The sequence below is a fragment of the Ipomoea nil genome, unplaced genomic scaffold (genome assembly GCF_001879475.1).
Source record: "Ipomoea nil cultivar Tokyo-kokei standard unplaced genomic scaffold, Asagao_1.1 scaffold2167, whole genome shotgun sequence".
Lineage (NCBI taxonomy): Eukaryota > Viridiplantae > Streptophyta > Magnoliopsida > Solanales > Convolvulaceae > Ipomoea > Ipomoea nil.
In genome coordinates, this window is record NW_017618595.1 from 570990 (window position 1) to 590924 (window position 19935).

The 19935-nt window shown below is 33.1% G+C and overlaps 1 protein-coding gene across 1 annotated transcript; it reads left to right on the forward strand.

Annotated features, from left to right (window-relative positions):
- The first annotated feature begins 2685 nt into the window (after positions 1-2685).
- Positions 2686-3456, forward strand: LOC109150035 (defensin-like protein P322). The gene is made up of 2 exons (XM_019298007.1): positions 2686-2790; positions 3002-3456. Exons 1-2 carry the CDS (start codon positions 2718-2720, stop codon positions 3193-3195), a joined length of 267 nt encoding a protein of 88 aa, XP_019153552.1. The 5' UTR covers positions 2686-2717; the 3' UTR covers positions 3196-3456.
- Positions 3457-19935: the final 16479 nt, after the last annotated feature.

Here is a 19935-nt window from a genome sequence, read left to right on the forward strand (position 1 = left end):
ACGGATGGAGCATCGACGACGTGAAAGACAAGATCGGGAAGCTTCTAGATAGAAGAATTCGAATGAGGCGGCGACTTGAGAGAAGCGTGTGGGTGCATAAAGGACCAAAGATTAGTGTTCAAACTTGTGGACCAAAGATTGGAGAGAAGGGAAATAAAGTGAAATTACAAGCCTGTCCTCAGTTTATTTGCTTTAAAAACGTTGGTTTGACTATAGGACCAATTCGGGTAAAAAAAAAAAAGTATAGCCAGGGACCAAATTGAAGAATTTTTGTAGTCGAGGACCAAATTGGTGAAATCCTCATAGTCGAGGGACCAAATCGGTAATTAACTCCATTATTTTGTATTATAACTTTGATATATAATTACAAGATAGTGTAAAAAGAATACAATAGACAAGGTAGTGAATATAATCAATTAATGAATTTGAATGTCAGAAAATTTTACATTGGATAAAATAAAGACAATATAAATAATGAAATTCTTATAATGATATAGTAAAAATTAACTTACAAATTTCTTTAGAAGTATTCATACTATACATTGATAAAATTTTAAGAATGATGTGTCAACTTGTTCAATTGGAGCTGGTGGAGTGCCATCATTATCAATTGTTTAGACAATGGTCTTATCGTTAAAAGTCCAGGTGTAGTTGTATTTATGATCAACAACTTTGTAATTAGGTCGTATAGATTTGACAATAGCATTTGAAATAGTATAACAGGAGTAGGTCTATGAGAGTGATATCATACATTCCAATATCGTGATCAAACACTATTTCTTGAATTCGAATTGAATACCCTAATATATATATATATATATATATATATATATATATATATATATATATATATATATTGTTAAATATAATGCATTACTCAATTAAATAAATTAAATGATCACTGAGAAGAAAAAAAAAGACATTAAAATTATAAAAAGAAAACAACAACAACAACAACAAAAACAACAACAACAACAACAACAACAACAATAATAATAATAATAATAATAATAATAATAACAATAATAATAATAATAATAATAATAATAATAATAATAATAATAATAATAATAATAATAATAATAAATTCTCTTAGGACAAGAAAATGTTGTCGTTATTATCTTTAAAATAGGTATGTCCAAGTTAGGCTTCCCTATAAAAGGACCAGCTTGGTCATTAGTCCAAACATGCATGCTCTGATAAAGTATTTGGCGTATTCTTTTGTTTTATTTGTTGACTAATTAATTAGTGATTTATTTATTATATATTTATATTATTTATAATTTATTTACATGTTTAGGATGTACATTTATCAATAGTATCTATTCTGTATTATTCATTTGGAATGGTGACTGAGGATTTTTTTTTTTTTTTTTTTTTTTTTTTTTTTTTTTTTTTTGAGAACTGAGGTTATATTACATTACATATATAGTTGTCGGTGGATTAACTTCGAAATTGAAAAAGTTTATGTTAATATTTATTCTTTAATTTTAATTTTTTTTTAATTTGAAACGCACTGTTGATTTATATTAATATTAAAATTTTTTGTTATATTATTATTTAGTGACTTTGTAAATTATTAATATATATATATATATATATATATATATATATATATATATATATATATATATATATATATATATATATATATGAAAAATTTGTATTTTCTAAGTAGTTAGAATGATATTATTCAAACATTATTGCCATTAACAAAAAAAAAAAATTAAAATATACTCATATCATTATTAATTTTTTTTTTTTTTATATATTAACTGCTAATGGTAAACTGTTTATTTTACAAAACAGCTAATGCAATCGAAGAATTAAAATCACTAACACAATTTATAAATAGTTAACTCCTAATACAACTCGCTAACTGCTAATTATTAATCCGTAATTGCCAAACGAGAACTTAGATGAATTGAAAAGACTATTTTGCACACTAATTTATACTAGTAATTTATATTCAAATAATAACTAGTTAATATCATGTTTTACTCAATTAAATAAATGATCAATGAGAAGAAGAGAGAAAAAGAAAAAAGACACAATAAAATTATAAAAAGAAAAGAATAATAATAATAATAAAATTCACTTAGGACAAGTTGTCATTATTATCTTAAAAATAGTTATAGCCAAGTTAGGCTTCGGACCTACCTTGCTCATATGTCCCAAGTTAGCCAACCTAGATAAACCAAAAAAAGATAGACCAGTTTAAAATGGTCTAGATCTTCTCTTAAAAAGTTAAATTCTCAATTTCAAGAGTCCCAAAATCTCAATTCGAGCATTTGAGAATATGTAAATTACAGTGACTTAATGATTCAGCAGACAGTGTCAAATGACAGTAACCGGTTTAAGAGGTCTAGATCTGATTAGTCCAGCAGCTGTCATCAAATTCCCTCATTTCACAATAGCTGTTATTCATCTATTAAATAAATAAATAAATTTATTTATTTTTTTAAAACAAAAATCATATTTAGAGCCAAACCACTCCTTCCATCATTCGGGGTCCTTTCCCATTTATGTTTTCAGTGGGATTCGAACTCACACACTACCATTTCTTTTTAGTAATGATGAAGGATGTGAGGTATAAGTGATGACAGCATGGCCCAGTCTCAAAATTGTCACTTATAAAAGGACTTCACTCATTGAATCACTGACAGAATTCCCATTTCCCTTAAGCTAAAGCCTACTTTTGTTCTCAATTAACAAAGATGGCTTCTTCTTCTTCTTCTGTTCGTTTGTTTGCAACTGCCTCACTCTTGGTGATGCTCCTCATAGCCTCTGGTTTGCTCTCTCCCTTTAATTTCTCCATTATATATTTCTTCTTTTTAACATGGATCACATGCTTTAATTTAGTATCAGAAATTCCAATACAATTATCAACTTTGGCTTTTAGTTGAGATGGATCACATGCTTCAATTCATGCATCTGATGATGCTTTAATTCTCTAACATTTTCTTCTTGTTGTTTGATGATGTGAGTGTTAATTGTACAGAGATGGGAATAATGGCTGGTGCTGCTGTGACTCCTGCGAGTCGTCCCAAAAAATGCGTGAGGAAGATCTTGAAGTTGAAGGGGTTATGTCTTCGTGGGAATCTCATCAAATGCAATAAAGTTTGCAAGTCTGATAGGTTTGCCGGAGGGATCTGCCTCCGTTTCGTCTGCATCTGCATCAAGGGACGTTGCTAACTACCTTATCTAATATAATAATATTGCTTAGCTTCCTTCAACTTCGATCAGTCTTATATATATAGCTAATAAATAAATAAAGGTCGGTCACAAATAATATAATCCAAAGATGCATGCATGCTGGAGTTTTTCTTTTCTGCTTTGGTAGCAAGCAAGCAAGCTCCGATCCTCTCATGTTGTTTGGATTTGGTTGTTACATATATATGTATTAACATGTTGTGTTTGTGTTTCGTATTCTTATCGGAAGTAATGCAATTTATATTTCGTGTCGAATATTGTTCACTGCACCAATTAATTTTTAGAAAAGTATTCCCTTTCTTCAAATACCGCGCTAAGGTAGTTGATTAATATACACCCGAAAAATTTTAAAAACTCCTAAAATTGATTTGCTTCTTCTAGGAGTATTGGAATTTCAATTTCTAATGATACAATAAATTATGGTATATAAATCAAGGTTATCAATTAAGCACACGAAATATATAATTGGCGAACATGAACACAAATATAAGACTTCGTGTTTGGATATAAAATATTATGATGAGTATATTTTGTAGAGAGGAGGTAAAAGGATACTAGGGGGAATATTTAAATATAATGCTAGCTGCAGTATATTACAATTTGTCTTGATATTCATAATCATCAACGTATATGTCAACTCTATTTCTTCATCAACATTCATTGATAAAGTTGTCTCGTAGCATTTAACTAATCATAAAAAAATTTTGTACTACTATGTAGCTCTTTGTCTTGGTCATTTTCAACATTTAATGGAAAAATGATGGATCATATACATCAAAAACCATTTGATCATACCGATTGTTTTCACTAAGACGACACTTGTTCATGTCGTTGTATTGAGGGGGCAAGGTGTAAGTAATTAAAGTCAAACATGGGAACACATGGGAGCATGGTAGCATGTGAACTATGCAATGATAGCAACAACCCAAATTCAACGAAGTGGTAGACAAAATAATGAAGTTGGATGGGCAAGCCACAATTGTTGACATAAACATTTGCAATTTAGTTCCTAGATTCTAGGCTATCTACAAAACCACCCCTAATCCTTCTTCTATAAATAGGGAGTTTTTTTTTGGAATGCTGTTAAGAGGATCCTTAGATATATCAAGGGTACCTCAAATATTGCATTGTGTTATGGAGGATTAGACTTCATTATTAAAGGCTATGTTGATTCAGATTATGCAGGTAATCTCGATTGTAGTAAATCCACCACGGGTTATGTGTTTACTCTTGCTAGCGGAGCAGTAAGCTGGGTCTCGAAGTTGCAGTCTGTTGTGGCAACGTCAACGACAGAAGCAGAATATATAGCAGCTACTCAAGCTAGTAAAGAGGCTATATGGTTGCAAATGTTATTGGAGGAGCTCGGGCACAAAGTAGAGAAAATGACTCTATTTTGTGACAGTCAGAGCGCTTTGTACTTAACAAAGAATCCAGCATTTCATTCCAAGACGAAACACATACAAGTTCAGTATCACCTTGTTCGTGAAAAGGTGGGAGAAGGAAGTGTGGATATACAGAAAATCCATACTAAAGATAACCTGGCAGATATGTTGACAAAGCCGATTACCAACGATAAGTTCGTATGGTGTAGATCCTCAGTTGGCCTAACAAGTATGCAAGCAGCAGGTGATTGGCAAAAAAAGGATAAAGATCCATGATTTGACTTTAGTGGGAGATTTGTAAGTAATTAAAGTCAAACATGGGAACACATGGGAGCATGGTAGCATGTGAACTATGCAATGATAGCAACAACTTGAATTCAACAAAGTGGTAGACAAAATAATGAAGTTGGATGGGCAAGCCACAATTGTTGACATAAACATTTGCAATTTAGTCCCAAGATTCTAGGCTATCTACAAAACAACCCCTAATCCTTCTTCTATAAATAGGGAGTTGATTTGCCATTTTGAATCATCCCATCTCATCCCATCTCTCCTGATCTTGTATCCTTTCTTGGTAGTTTAGCATAGAGAGTGCTAGTAGAGAGAAATAGAGAGTATATTGTAACTCCTATTATTTTCTTGTTGCCAATACAAAAAAATCCTTCTTCAATATTGCCTTATTGTGTGTATGATTTATTCTAAATCTTACACTAGAAATATTCTCAATATTTCCGCCCAAGTTGCCATTGTAATTAGGTGTTGTGAACCGTATCGATCCTAACACAAGGTCACCGCGACACGTCTATACTTAGTAATTTGGTTCAAAAACCTTCTTATAAAAATGAACACGAACATCATCTGCAGACAAGTGTACTCAATTCTTACACTTACTATATGGACATCTAATATTCATTGAAGCATCTTATATAGGAAGTGTGCTTGCATAGTTTACAAATTCTTCAACATCCATTATCAACTCATTAGTTTACCTTTTTGATGAAATGAATGGTTCATATTATATTGATTTTAGTATTTTTTTTTATTTTCCTATTTTATGTTCTATTATATTATTTTCTTCCCTTAAAAACCCCACATTCCGTTAATATGACTTTTAGTAACGGGATATTTCATTAACTATTTATTATTTTTAACTTATTGATTTCGATAAGAAATGTCTTAGCTTCGAACCCCGTCCCAACCATAGTTGGCATAATTGTCGAACATATACTACGAATATGTTAGATTTTATTAATTTTTTTTTTGTCTATATTTCTATAATGGTACAATTGTAAATTACTTTACAAATATTTTACTGTTATTTTTTTATCGGGCAAAATTGTTCTTACATCATTGTCAGACCTGCATGACCTAACTACAAAGTTGTTGATCAGAAATACAACTACACATGAGCTCTAAACATAGGACCATTGTCTAAAGAATTGACAATGTTGACACCCTATTGGTTCCAATTGAACATGTACACACATCATTCTCAAAATTTTACAATGTTGCAAAAAACGTTAGGCGCCCCCTAGGCGCCAAGGGGGCGCCTAGGCGCAGATTTTTTATTTATTTTTATTTTTTAATTAAAAAAATTTAAAATTAAAAATTTTCAAAATTTAGTACTAAAACATAAGGTTTCTATAGTTATTTCTTAAAAACTATTTACAAAAGTGGTTGTAAAATTGTTCAAAAGATTGTTTAAACCATCTAAATACATAAAAAACTAAAATTAAGAGCTAAAGAAGCATTTTTTTGAGAAATTAGTGGACCAAACCGCCTTTGGCTTTTTGTTTAAAGGTGGTAAGAACTACCGACCACCAATTAAAGGTGGTCAGGAATATATATATTTTTTAACTTTTTTGTTTTTGTTGTGGTTCATTGTTATGAAGCCCACATGAAATTTTTTTTATCATTGATTATTTCACTCATTTTTTTTTTCTATTTCAATTGACCACGACACAGAGAGTTCACTATTAAATCCCATCGCACCATTCTTGCTATGAAAAATACGACTGTGCTACCCTTTCTGTGTAAAGACATGAAATCATTTTTTAACTTCAACTCTTTAAAACCATTATTCTTGTTAGAACTCTACAACTCTAGTTCTATTGAGTTTCATACTATTACATAATGTATTGTATATATCATCATGTATTGTACTGCATATTATTTTTATCACATAACACAATCATTCATATGGTATCAGCAGTCTAGGTTTTCTCATGGCGCCCATTCCTATGGCTTTGCCGTTGTTTCGTTGAGCGAACCATCATTGTTGTTGGGCTTGTTGTTCCTCTTGTTATTTTTGTTTTGACCTCCAGGTTTTGCCTTGTTCTGATTAAAACTCGATTCAACAATGTTAGCCTTAAAATTTCCAGAAAAGTTAACCGACCTGTTTTCGCGAATTGTCACTTCAATGTTGTTATAATAATATTATTATTATAATTGTTAAACCAAGAGTTAATTAGTTTGTTAATTAAATTAAGTAGTGGGTGGTGTGTATGCAGTATGTGGCTTAGTGTATGTGGAGTACATGGAGCATACATTCCTAATTTTTAGCTTTATTATTATTTCTCCTTTACTATAAAAAGGCTGTGTATCAATCTTTTTCAAATATCAATCAAGTTAATTCAATTCTCCTTCTCTCTCTCTTCTCAAATATATATTATATATATATTATAGATATATTATATTATATTTAATATATATTATATTAAATATATTATATTTAATATATCTAACATCTGGTATCAGAGCCAGTCAACCTTTCAACCCCGAGATATTTTTCGTAGTGAAATATGGCTGCAAATTTCAATATTGTATGGACGGGTCCCAAATTGGACGGGAAACTCGATTACAATTATTGGCAAATTATGATGTCCACACATTTGCAAGCTCAAAATCTTTGGAGCTTTGTTGATCCCGGTCTACCCGAAGGAGCTGATGCAGCCGCTATACGGCGAGATAAATTGGCCTTGGGTCAGATTCACCAAGGTGTTCATTATTCCATTTTTGGGCAATTAGCTCGTGCTCAAACAGCAAAACAAGCTTGGGACATCTTAAATGTGTCACACAAAGGAGTCGATCGGGCACAGAAGTCTAAGTTGCAGTCGTTGAGAAGGTTGTACGATAATTGTGAGATGACCTCTACAGAAACAGTAGATGCGTATTTCACTCGTCTTATTGATATGGTGAATAAGATGAGGCTATATGGAGATACGATTGAAGATGGTGCAGTGGTTGAAAAAGTTCTTCGAACTATGCCGATGAAGTATGACCATGTGGTGGCTTCAATAACAGAGTCACACAAAACCGAGCTCTTATCAATTGCAGAGCTGAAAGGTATGGTAGAAAGTCATATTGACAGGATTGCGTCAAAATCGGAACCACTAGCAGAAGAAGCTTTGAAGAGCCAAGTCACCCTTAATGTGACTGACACTAATCAAAGAGGTGGAGGATCTGGTAGAGGTCGTGGAAGAGGAAGAGGAGGTTCTAGTGGAAGAGGTCGTGGTAACTTCAACCAAGGAGGAGGACGTGGTAACTCCAACCAAGGAAGAGGTGGAGGTAATACCAAACAAGGTAAATTTCCATTTCATTGCTACAATTGTGGCAAGTATGGGCACAAGATTGCAGATTGTTGGTATAATGAGGACAACAATCGTGGAAATCAAGCAAACATTGCTGAAAATACTGCTGAAAAGTCTGGTGAGAATTCTGAAACCTTACTTTTGGCCAGTGATAGTTTTTCTGCAGATAAAAACATATGGTTCTTGGATACTGGGTGTAGTAACCATATGTGTGGTAAGAAAGAATTGTTTTCTGAACTGGATGAATCAATCCGGTCTGAAGTGACATTTGGCAATAAATCAAAGGTGCCAATTTTGGGAAAAGGTAAAATCTCTATTCAGTTGAAGGATGGTACTCACAATTTTATATCCGATGTGTTCTATGTTCCTGAACTACACCAAAATTTGTTGAGTATGGGACAGTTGTCAGAAAAAGGATATAAGATAGATATTGCTCAGGGGTGTTGTATCATTGCAGATGCTAAGGGAGTTTTGATTGCAAAGGTAAATATGTCCCAAAATCGACTATTTCCTTTGAAAATTAAGCATACTCTCCTTGCTTGCTTTAATTCTGAAGTTTGTGATGATAATTGGTTATGGCATATGCGATTTGGGCATTTCCATTTCTATGGATTAAACTGTCTTGCGAGAAAGGAACTTGTTTCTGATTTACCTGTTCTGAATGTCCCTGATCGTATCTGTGAGATTTGTGTGATTGGGAAGAAGCATAGAGATCCCTTTCCCGTGGGCAAGTCAAGGAGAGCTACAAAACAGTTGGAGATTATTCACTCAGACCTATGTTCGTTGGAGGTTCCCTCACATGGAGGTTGTAAGTACTTTATTACTTTCATTGATGATTTCAGTAGGAAAACATGGCTTTACTTTCTGAAGCAAAAGTCTGAAGCATGTGATGTTTTCATACAATTTAAGGCTTTTGTTGAAAAACAAAGTGGTTATGAAGTAAAAATCTTGAGAACTGATAGAGGTACAGAATATATTGCCTGTGATGATTTTCTGAAAGAAAAGGGTATTCAGCACCAAATGACAGCTAGATACACTCCACAACAAAACGGAGTGGCTGAGAGGAAGAATAGGTCAATCATGGATATGGTGAGGTGCATGTTGAAATCCAAGAATATGCCTAAGCCTTTTTGGGCAGAAGCTGTTACTTGTGCTGTCTATGTGTTGAATAGGTGTCCAACTAAAAGTGTGTGTGATAAGACACCTGAAGAAGCTTGGAGTGGTAGAAAACCCTCTATCAAATATCTCAAGGTTTTTGGATGTTTGGCATATGCACACGTGCCGGATCCATTGAGAAAGAAGTTGGATGATAAAGGTGAGAAGTGCATATTCATTGGTTATAGTGATGCTTCAAAGGCTTATAAACTCTATAATCCTGAAACTAAAAAGGTTGTTATAAGTCGTGATGTCACTTTTAATGAATATGGTGCCTGGGATTGGTTAGCTAAAGATGAAAGTTCAGTTGTTATTCCTGTTGTTGAAAATATTGTTGATGAGAAACCGATTCCAAATCATGTCCAGTCTCCTTCACAGCCAGAGTCGTCAGTTCGGCGATCTCAGCGCGAGCGCCACTTACCGGCTCGCTTGCAAGATTATGTTTTGGGTCATGATAGTGACCTGTCTGATGAAGAGATTGTTCAATTTGCTCTCTTTGCAGATTGTGATCCTTTAACTTTTGAGGAGGCTGCTACAGAAACTCATTGGCTTAAGGCGATGGATGAGGAGATACATGCCATTGAAAAGAATGGTACCTGGGAGTTAACAGATTTACCTCCTGGAAAGAAGCCAATTGGAGTGAAGTGGGTTTACAGAACGAAGTACAAGTCAGTATATCCAACTTGAAGACGAAGACATTTCTTAAATTGAAGAAGGAAATTGGGATGACCAATATATCCAACTTGGTTTAAAGGAGGCAATGTTATAATAATATTATTATTATAATTGTTAAACCAAGAGTTAATTAGTTTATTAATTAAATTAAGTAGTGGGTGGTGTGTATGCAGTATGTGGCTTAGTGTATGTGGAGTACATGGAGCATACATTCCTAATTTTTAGCTTTATTATTATTTCTCCTTTACTATAAAAAGGCTGTGTATCAATCTTTTTCAAATATCAATCAAGTTAATTCAATTCTCCTTCTCTCTCTCTTCTCAAATATATATTATATATATATTATAGATATATTATATTATATTTAATATATATTATATTAAATATATTATATTTAATATATCTAACAAATGTTGATGGATTTCAGCAAATCCTCCAATGTAGTTGCCTTTGAATTATGCTTCATTTTGTTTTGGAAACTTTACCAAGATTCGGGCAATTTCTCTATTAGTGCATCACACAAAAAATTATCATTTACCTGGGTACCTTCTGAGAGCATATCTGTGACTAGATTTTCGTATTCATGGACCTGCTCCAGAATTGGCTTCGAGTCCGTCATTTTGAAGTTAAGCCATCTTGCAACGGCATATTTTCGACGCCTAACATCATCAGAACCGTATTTGTTTTGTAAGAGATCCCAGATTGTTTTTGCGTACCTTTGTTTTTCGTAGATATCAAAGATAGAGTCTACCATATTTTGTAGCAGTGTCGCACGTACATATTTGTTGTCCTTGTTGTATTTGTTGCGCATTACCTTTGCTTTTCGTAGATATCAAAGATAGAGTCTACCATACTTTGTAGCAGTGTCGCACGTACATATTTGTTGTCCTTGTTGTATTTGTTACGCATTTCTTCGTTGATTGCAGTTTCTTTTGCAGAAGAAGATGCATCAGTAGCAGTGCTTTTAGCTGAAGCCACAGCCTGCGAGTCTGAGATCTGATGGGCCGTGGACGTGGACTTCTGCGTTGCAGTTGACGAAGGCTGGACAAGATATATCGAAGAATCCTGAAGCAGCACGTAGTCCGTTTCAGTTTGCTCGAAATGCATGAATATCTTTGCAGACCACTTGCGGTAATTCAAGCCATTGAGTGGCTCAAGTATGGCGAGATCAAAACTTGGTTTGGAGAGGAGAGAAGACATTGCCATCGGATTGCTTTTAACTGTTGTGTTTTGTGACTTGATAAGAGTCTAAAAGTTTATAATTTCACCTTGAATTTAAACTTATTTTCCTTTTTATTTGTTATAATTTTGCCCAAAGTATCATCATTTGATTCATTTGTGTGCTTATGAGTAATTCTTGATGATTTAGATGAATTGAATGATTTTTGGAGCATTTCGGATGCATGTAGAGTCAATGGGAGTCAATGAGAAGCTATGAAGATGGAGAAACACCTTTTAGAGAGCCAAATTATGGTGTGTTTATTGGTCTTGGTCATTTGGACAAACAAAGGCAAAAGTGTAGCAAAAGAGCAAGAAGTTGAAATTCCCGCACAAATCATCCACTGATCGGTTATTTGATCATATCTCTGCGTAGGAATGTCCAAACAAAGTGAATTTTATATCATTGGAAATCTAACTTGAATGGCTACAACTTTGATTCAAGCACCAAGGGCTAATTCAAACGTTTAGAGGGTGAAAAAGTACCTAGAAGACAGTCGCAGTGCACAGAAAAATCACGGCCTGGTGGCCACGGGTATGGCCACGGCCGTGGCCACACCCGTGGCCACTGGGCAGTACACACTGCCTTTTTGGCCACAGGTGTGGCCCCCGTGGCCAGCCCTCTGCAACTTTTTGCAGCGCGTTTTAACCCATTTTAAGAGGATTTTTCCACCCCAAAACACATCTTTCATTACATTTTTTCATTTCTCTTTCACTCCATAGCTAGGGTTAACTTTAGAATAGCTTAGATAGGTATAGATTGGTGGTTTCTTTCCATTTCCAAGCTCAAGAACATTGCAAATCTTAGATTTCAAGACTTGAATAGAGAAGTTTTCTATTTATCTCTTCTCTTTACTTTTCATCTATGCTTTCAATTTTCTTTTAATATTGTGTTTCCATTGTTATATTATGAGTAGCTAAGTGTTTTGGGACTAGGATTTGGTTTGATTTCTTGCTATTGATGCCTATCTGAGTTGGATTGCATAAAGGGAATTATTTGGGTGTTCTAGGGTTAGTTGTGTGAATTGGGTTTGTTGTAAAATTGTGTATAATTGTTGGATCCCAATTAAATGCTTGATTTGGAGTGTGTTTTTTGCTACGAGAGTAGAGCTTGTACACTAGCCACACATTCACACACTTAATGCCTAATACGAGAGTATTTCGGGTATTAAGGAGAATTATTGCCTTGTGTTCTTGCTTGGGCAACCTTGGATTGAATTGCCACGAGAGTGGAGTTTAAGGTGAGGTTGCAAGTCCAAATAGCTACGAGAGTGGTATTTGGACACTTTTGTGCATCTCACTTATGTGAGATTTAAATATACAAAGCATAATCTACGAGAAACTTAACTCGTAGCAGCGGAAGCGGAAGCATTGTAGATCTCCAGCCATAGTTGATATCCTGTTGTATTGTAGATCTGCAGAATAGGGTTAGCCGTTTTGTCTCATACTTGACTCAGAACCCTAGATGGTGTATTGGTATTTTCTGAGCAGTATGAGTACCATATAATATTCATGTATCTTGTATCCCATCAATACAAGCTTTATATAGGCACATTGGTGGATATAAGACTTAAACCTAAAAGTCCAACCCAACCAATTACTTAATGGGCCTAGTCCACTTGCACCACATAAGTAAGACCCATAATATATAATATATATTATACGGGAAATTCTTACAGTATCCACTTGGTGCAAGTAATAGCACAATTCGCATTAAAGAACAAAACACATGAATCATAGTAATATGTCATCTACTGAATAAGTGAGTAATATCTCCTATGATCACATGCATATTTGATTCCCCAACTTGAATCCTTTATGAACAAACCCAATGTTTATTCTTGGTATTTGAAGGGATGTTTCTCAAAATAAAATGTATATGCGCAACTTAAGAGAGAAAATCATCCAAATTGTACAAAAGAGTTCATTGTATGATCTCTAATATCCTTAAAAGCATGCCTTAAGTAGAGATCTCTTAATTAGCATAATGCTAACTATATATTCCATAACTTCTTTATAAGTTAACATAAGTACTACCTCTAACGGCTAAGAGCTTGGAGTTGACACGTCTGTCACTCCCACTCATCAAAATAGCCAAAAGATAGTCAAGTCACAGAAGCATTCCAATAACTTAGACAATAAACCAAAACTCTAAGTACATAAATTTGGAATCTTAAACATACACCATAACTTCCCAAATAATCTTTAAGGTCCACATCAAAATGAACTGAACATTATGAGTCTTACTTTTATGTTTCTCAAAATTGTCTTGAGCCTTACAAACCAAAATGGCCCAGGATCAATTTTGAAGAAACTAAAGACTATTAAATGCGTGCTGAAGAATTTAGTACTTAACAGTGCACCACAAGTTATATGTTTTGTTCTAATAAACTCCTCAATATTGTTACAACATTTTTCATAAATATGTTGCTAAACCAATATGAATTTATATGAACAAATACAATATTAATACTTGTGGAATCTTTTGGACTTATTGTTTTACATACAATCCAATACGGGATGCATGAAGCCAATTAAATCCAAAATCTTTAATGGAGTATCTTAATGATCTTTTTCTAAATGATCACTCCCACTGATTATGGAGTATCTTAATGATCTTTTTCTAAATGATCACTCCCACTGATTAAGATATTCTTTAGCAAAATTAATGATATACGTACTCGTAATTGATTTGACCAACTAACAAATGAAGACATAATTCCCCACCATTAGTTGGACATACTAAATAATCAATTTTTGGTTCCAATTAAAGTCCAACTAAATAATGAAGGTATTAATTCCCCACCATTAGTTGGACATACTAAAATAATAAAACACACCTTCCAAAACCAAGTTAGAATTTGGCTCAAAAGGTATATTTTAGTCTTGGAATCCAAAAGAGGTATATCACATCACATAACTTACTATAGTTGATCCAAATAACCAAGTAAGTTCGTGAAGCAATTAATAAAGGCGGCTAAATTTTGGGAAGTGACTGAATACATGTTTTGCCAATGCAAACCATGAAACTTAGAATTATAATTGAACTAAATTTATAAATTCTAAGAAATTGTGATAATATTATTACCTAATGGGTTAAAGGATTTATTGACATAAAACTTGCCTGTGGGCTAAAGTTTTAATTCTATTAAGTCCAACTAAACCCTTATGATAATATGTTATCTCAATTACTAAATAGACAGAAGAATCTAGTGACATAAAACTTGCTTGTGGGCTAAAGTTTTACTCAATTAGATCTAACTGAAATTTTATGATGAAACAATTATCAAATAAGTTGAAGAATCAAGTGACATAAAACTTGCCTGTAGGCTAAAGTTTTACTCAATAAGATTCACAACAACTATTATGATAAAAAAACTTAAGAAATCATGTTCATTTCCTTAATCCCTATGGGTAAATTAAGAAATATGATTTAAAAATTTACATCATAAAATTAAACTTTATGATAGAGATGAGAATTATTTACAAATAACCATAAAGTAAATAAAATTAATTTATTTCTATCATCACTGATAAAACTACTAAACCACATTCCGATACATAATTGCCTGTGGGCTAAATTATGACCGTAGTCCAGTATTTCATCCTGATTAACTATACAAATATAACGAAATTGCCTGTGGGCTAAATTCCATCATATTACATACAATTAATCACAAATGATATGTCTAAAACTGTATGTGATCAAGATAAACTGCTTAATATATAATTTTAACTAATTAAGGATGCTGTGGCTACTCCCCAACTCATTAAAATTATAAGATCACTAGACAATTATCATTGCCATCTTTATGTATTTTAAACCTTAGACAATTTTAGTAAATTAAAGATGCTGAGGCTACTCTTTAATTAATCTAAAATTGTAATCACTTGGCAAAAGGGGAATTTAAAGCCTAACAAACAAATTAAACCAACACATGATAGACAATTATTAGGTATATACTCCCAGGAAAGTTGGTCGAGACGAAGCTCGGTTAAATACCAACTCCTTAGACAGAGTAGCGTCGCAAGGGGACTAGTAGCAACAAGGCCTTTAAGCCAGGGCCATAGAACTAGTATTCCTCCCCAAGAAACTTCCCTAAGTCATGCGTTCTCATGTTTGAAGTAAAATCGTTTGGAAGATCTAAAGATTGTAGATTCACATATGGATAAGGCTTTAAATTGATGAATTAAGTTAACGGACTAAACGTGCTTAAATTCAGGCACTACCGCAACTAAAGTTTATGCATTAGTCCAACTTAATTAGGAATAATATAATTCCATCCTAAATTTATGCATTTCTAAAGGCATAATAAGACAAAATTGCATAATTTAAAACAAAATAATATGCTTAGGACAAACATGCATAAAATTAGACATTAAACTCATATATTTCAAACAAATTGCATAGTTTAAAGCAATTTACAATATGAGATTTCAATAATTTTGAAATTTTAAACTGTAAACCCATGACAAAATGTTTTAATGCATAAAGATCAAATTTATGAGAAATAACTGAATTTACAAATTCTAACAATATCAAACCAAAATGATATGCTGTCATTTGTAATTCAAAATCTCACAAAACCTAATTGCATAATTAAACTTAATATTATGCACTTAATTAATATGATCAAATGCATAAAATAATCTAAATAGTATGAAATCACACCAAATATTAATTTATTCATACTTAATCAAATATGGGCAAAAACATTAATCATAATTCAAAGACTGAATGAATTATGGAATAAATGTACAGTAATGACAATAGTCAGTTGCCTTAGAAAAAAAAAATTTCTTATCTGAAGCATTGCCACATAAACATAATTGGAAACAAATCGGGATTCATAAATAAACCATAATAATATTGTTCTCATTAAAATATTAATGGTAATAAATAAATAACCTTATAATCACCATTAATATTTGGTAATAACAACCAAAGTATGGTAATATACCTTCTTTAATGTTTCCATTTTTCTTAAAGAAATAAAATGTGACAATTTCAAAATTATAGCAGTCAAACTATAACTATAGCACTAATTACCAAAAATGAATAATGATAAAACTTAATGACTAACCTTAATGATGCAAATTGCATCTCCCATAGTGCTATAATTCTTCCATCTTCATCGTCAGTAACCTCAATGCAACGTCACGTAACAATAAACACTAAATAGGTAATCTTTCCAAGAAATAATAATTACTATGAAAGGTAATAAACGAGATTAGCCCCTAAACTTAATAATAGTAATTAATAATGCCAAATATAACTTAATAAATGGCAAAACCGCAAAACCATAATTAAGGGGATACTGAATGTCAATCTCATATTACCACATAATAATTAACCAAGACTATAATGTCTTTCAGGGAGACTGAAATTATGGTAATAATCAAATTACCATTGTAAAGGCAATATACCAACTATATTGCTTACTATATCATTAAAGGAATTAATATTATTATTAAGGCCCTGAAAACTATTTGATAGATTAAAATATATATAATCAACTTAAACAATAGTTATAATTCTTAATTGCCAAAATAACAATTATAATCCTTAAATTCTTAATGGCTCATAAATAGACCCAATATAATAATTATAGCACTTAATCACTCAAATTAGACTCATAAACTCAATGGTCCAAGTGAGTTGTGACATGGATATAAAATGGTCTAGTACTGAAATATATCCAAACTTAATAATTAATATTATTACCAACCAAGAATACCATTAACATAATATGGTAGTTAGTAATAATTAAGACTTAGTGAACATGTTATGCATAATAATCAATATTATTACCATAATAAACATGTTATAAGTCAAAATAAAATAGCTATAATTATTATTAAAATATCAATCAAAAATGGTGGGATCCAAACTTAATGACCCAAGATAGGTCCCAAAAAACTTGTTCAAAATAGGTTTTAAAGCCCTAAGTCAGAAATAGGACTAAAATATGCTCAGAATTAAATAAGAAACCAAACAAGCTGTCTTAACAGACCATAATGTCAAATATTGACCTAAGGATCCTAAAAATTGAATGACATTTAATATAGAGACTATGAGTTGATAATATTTTAATCCAACTTTAATGCATGCTTTTATGAATGTACAATTATAATAAAATAATTTATGAATATACATAGCATGCTTGGATTTTTACATATTAATATATATTAACTCATGAATATCCTAAACAAATTGCAATACTTCAGGCAATTTAATAGACACTTTAATATTAAATTAAGATTCACATAGAAACTTTAAATCTTAATATTTTCCCATAATTGAATGATAATTTAATTATGAATTCAATGCCAAAATTAAGAAAACTAAAGGGCATCATCCAAAAACAAGCAATTACCATATTTTTACCATTTGCCAAAATAATATAATATACCATATTAAATTAGGTAATATAAATACGGTAATAATTAAACCACATAATTACCATTTACCAAAATTAATATGTAATATTAATTAAATAAGGCAACTAAATATGATAAAAAACTAAAAGTAAAGGTATATTGCAATTTTGAAAAAGGAAATGTACCAGTAGTACTCATCCGTTTTCTTCCTGGAATGCTGCATGCCTTCGTCGGACCATCACCATCCACGGAAGACACCGCCTGAAGGAGGACACTGTCGCTGACCTTAATAGCAGCGCGCAGATGGAGCAGCCGCAGCCCGGAGCCAACGTCACCTGAAGCAGGACGTCGCCGGAAAACTAGCGAAGAAGCAGGGAAGCCACCGGACGAACAAACTGACCGGTGATTTCTCCATCGATTCCGTGCGTGGCTTAGGCGAAGAAGTTGCCACCCCACAGCGTCCCATGGCGTTGCTGCTACGACGCCACTGGAGTCTGAAGCCGCCGTCGTCTGCAAATCGCAAAGCCGTAGCTTGCTGCCGGTCACCGTCTACTGCATCCATTGCCCATTCTCCGGAAAACCAGTGACTTTATTCCTCCTCATGTAGCCGCGAAATCAATGGCTAAAGTTTCTTTGTGATTGAGAGTCGGTCTCCCACCAACAACGCCCCATGGTGCAGCACTCGTAATTCCGGTTAGGCAACAACCATAAAATCATCAATAAATGGGATCAGCATGAAATTTTTGTGAAGGGAAGAATGAAATTTCATACAACGTATATCTCATTGAGCCAAACAAATGTTTTCAAAAAAAAGTATTTTATTAATGCTAAAAATAATAATTTTCAGCAGTCCAAATATTCATATACAAAAACTTAATGTATATGAAAATAAATTGATATTGTTTTAGGCACAACAATCAACCAGACAGAGATTAATAAAGGCTCTTGATACCAAATGTGAGATTTAAATATACAAAGCATAATCTACGAGAAACTTAACTTGTAGCAGCGGAAGCGGAAGCATTGTAGATCTCCAGCCATAGTTGATATCCTGTTGTATTGTAGATCTGCAGAATAGGGTTAGCCGTTTTGTCTCATACTTGACTCAGAACCCTAGATGGTGTATTGGTATTTTCTGAGCAGTATGAGTACCATATAATATTCATGTATCTTGTATCCCATCAATACAAGCTTTATATAGGCACATTGGTGGATATAAGACTTAAACCTAAAGGTCCAACCCAACCAATTACTTAATGGGCCTAGTCCACTTGCACCACATAAGTAAGACCCATAATATATAATATATATTATACGGGAAAGTCTTACAACTTACCCTATGCCTCGATTTAATTCCCTAATCCTTAGTATAATATTTGGCATCTTAGCTTGAATCAACCAAGTCCCGGTCCTTTGTTTTACTTGTCTTATTTGTTATTAGATTAATCATATCAAACCAACTCCTTATCGATAGGTCTAGCTTCTAAAAGGGTAGTTTTAACTTGTGCTTAACTCCACTTTACATCAATTCCTAACATTACAAGAGCCATCTCCAGTGGAACGATATCTAAACTCTATACTGTGACTTGATACTTGATGGATGTGTGAAAAATGTCCTTATCAAATTTGGCGCCGTTGCCGGGGATGGCTTGGTTTTGATTGTTTTGTGGTAGTTAACATTGGTTAATGACTATTCTAGGAGACTAGACTTTTTTTTCCTTTGTTTTTATTTGCTTTATGTGCTCAAGTGCTAATTGCTCAATCTTGTTTGGGATTTTCGGATGAAGATACCTAGTTTGGTGCTTTTATTCTATATCAAGGAGTAGTTAGTACTCTATCCACCCAAAGAAGAACTTTCGATATGCATGGGTATGAGTATCAAGGATCCTTACCACCATTTCAAATTTCTCCTCATGGATACGAAATGAATTGGAATATGAGCCAAACATATGGAGGAATGGAACAACAAGAACCACATCTCAATCTTGCCTACATGAGTCAAGAAACTTTTCAAGGAGGCACACCACCATTTACTATGCCACAACCTTTATGGTGCACCATTTGTGGAGGAGCACATGATGCCGAAAATTGCTATATATTGGCTCCTAACTACCAACATTTGTGCCAATTTCAAGAGCCCTCTTACCAAGAGCCTCAACAAGGATTTCAATCCCTTGATCAAGAGCCCGAGATGATGTCCAAGTTGATGAGTTTGATAATGGAAACGTCTTCACGAGTGGATGAGTTACAAACTCAATCGGAAAACATGATGGCTCAAGTACAATGTTGGGCAACTCAAGAGCCGATTCAAGATTCATTGT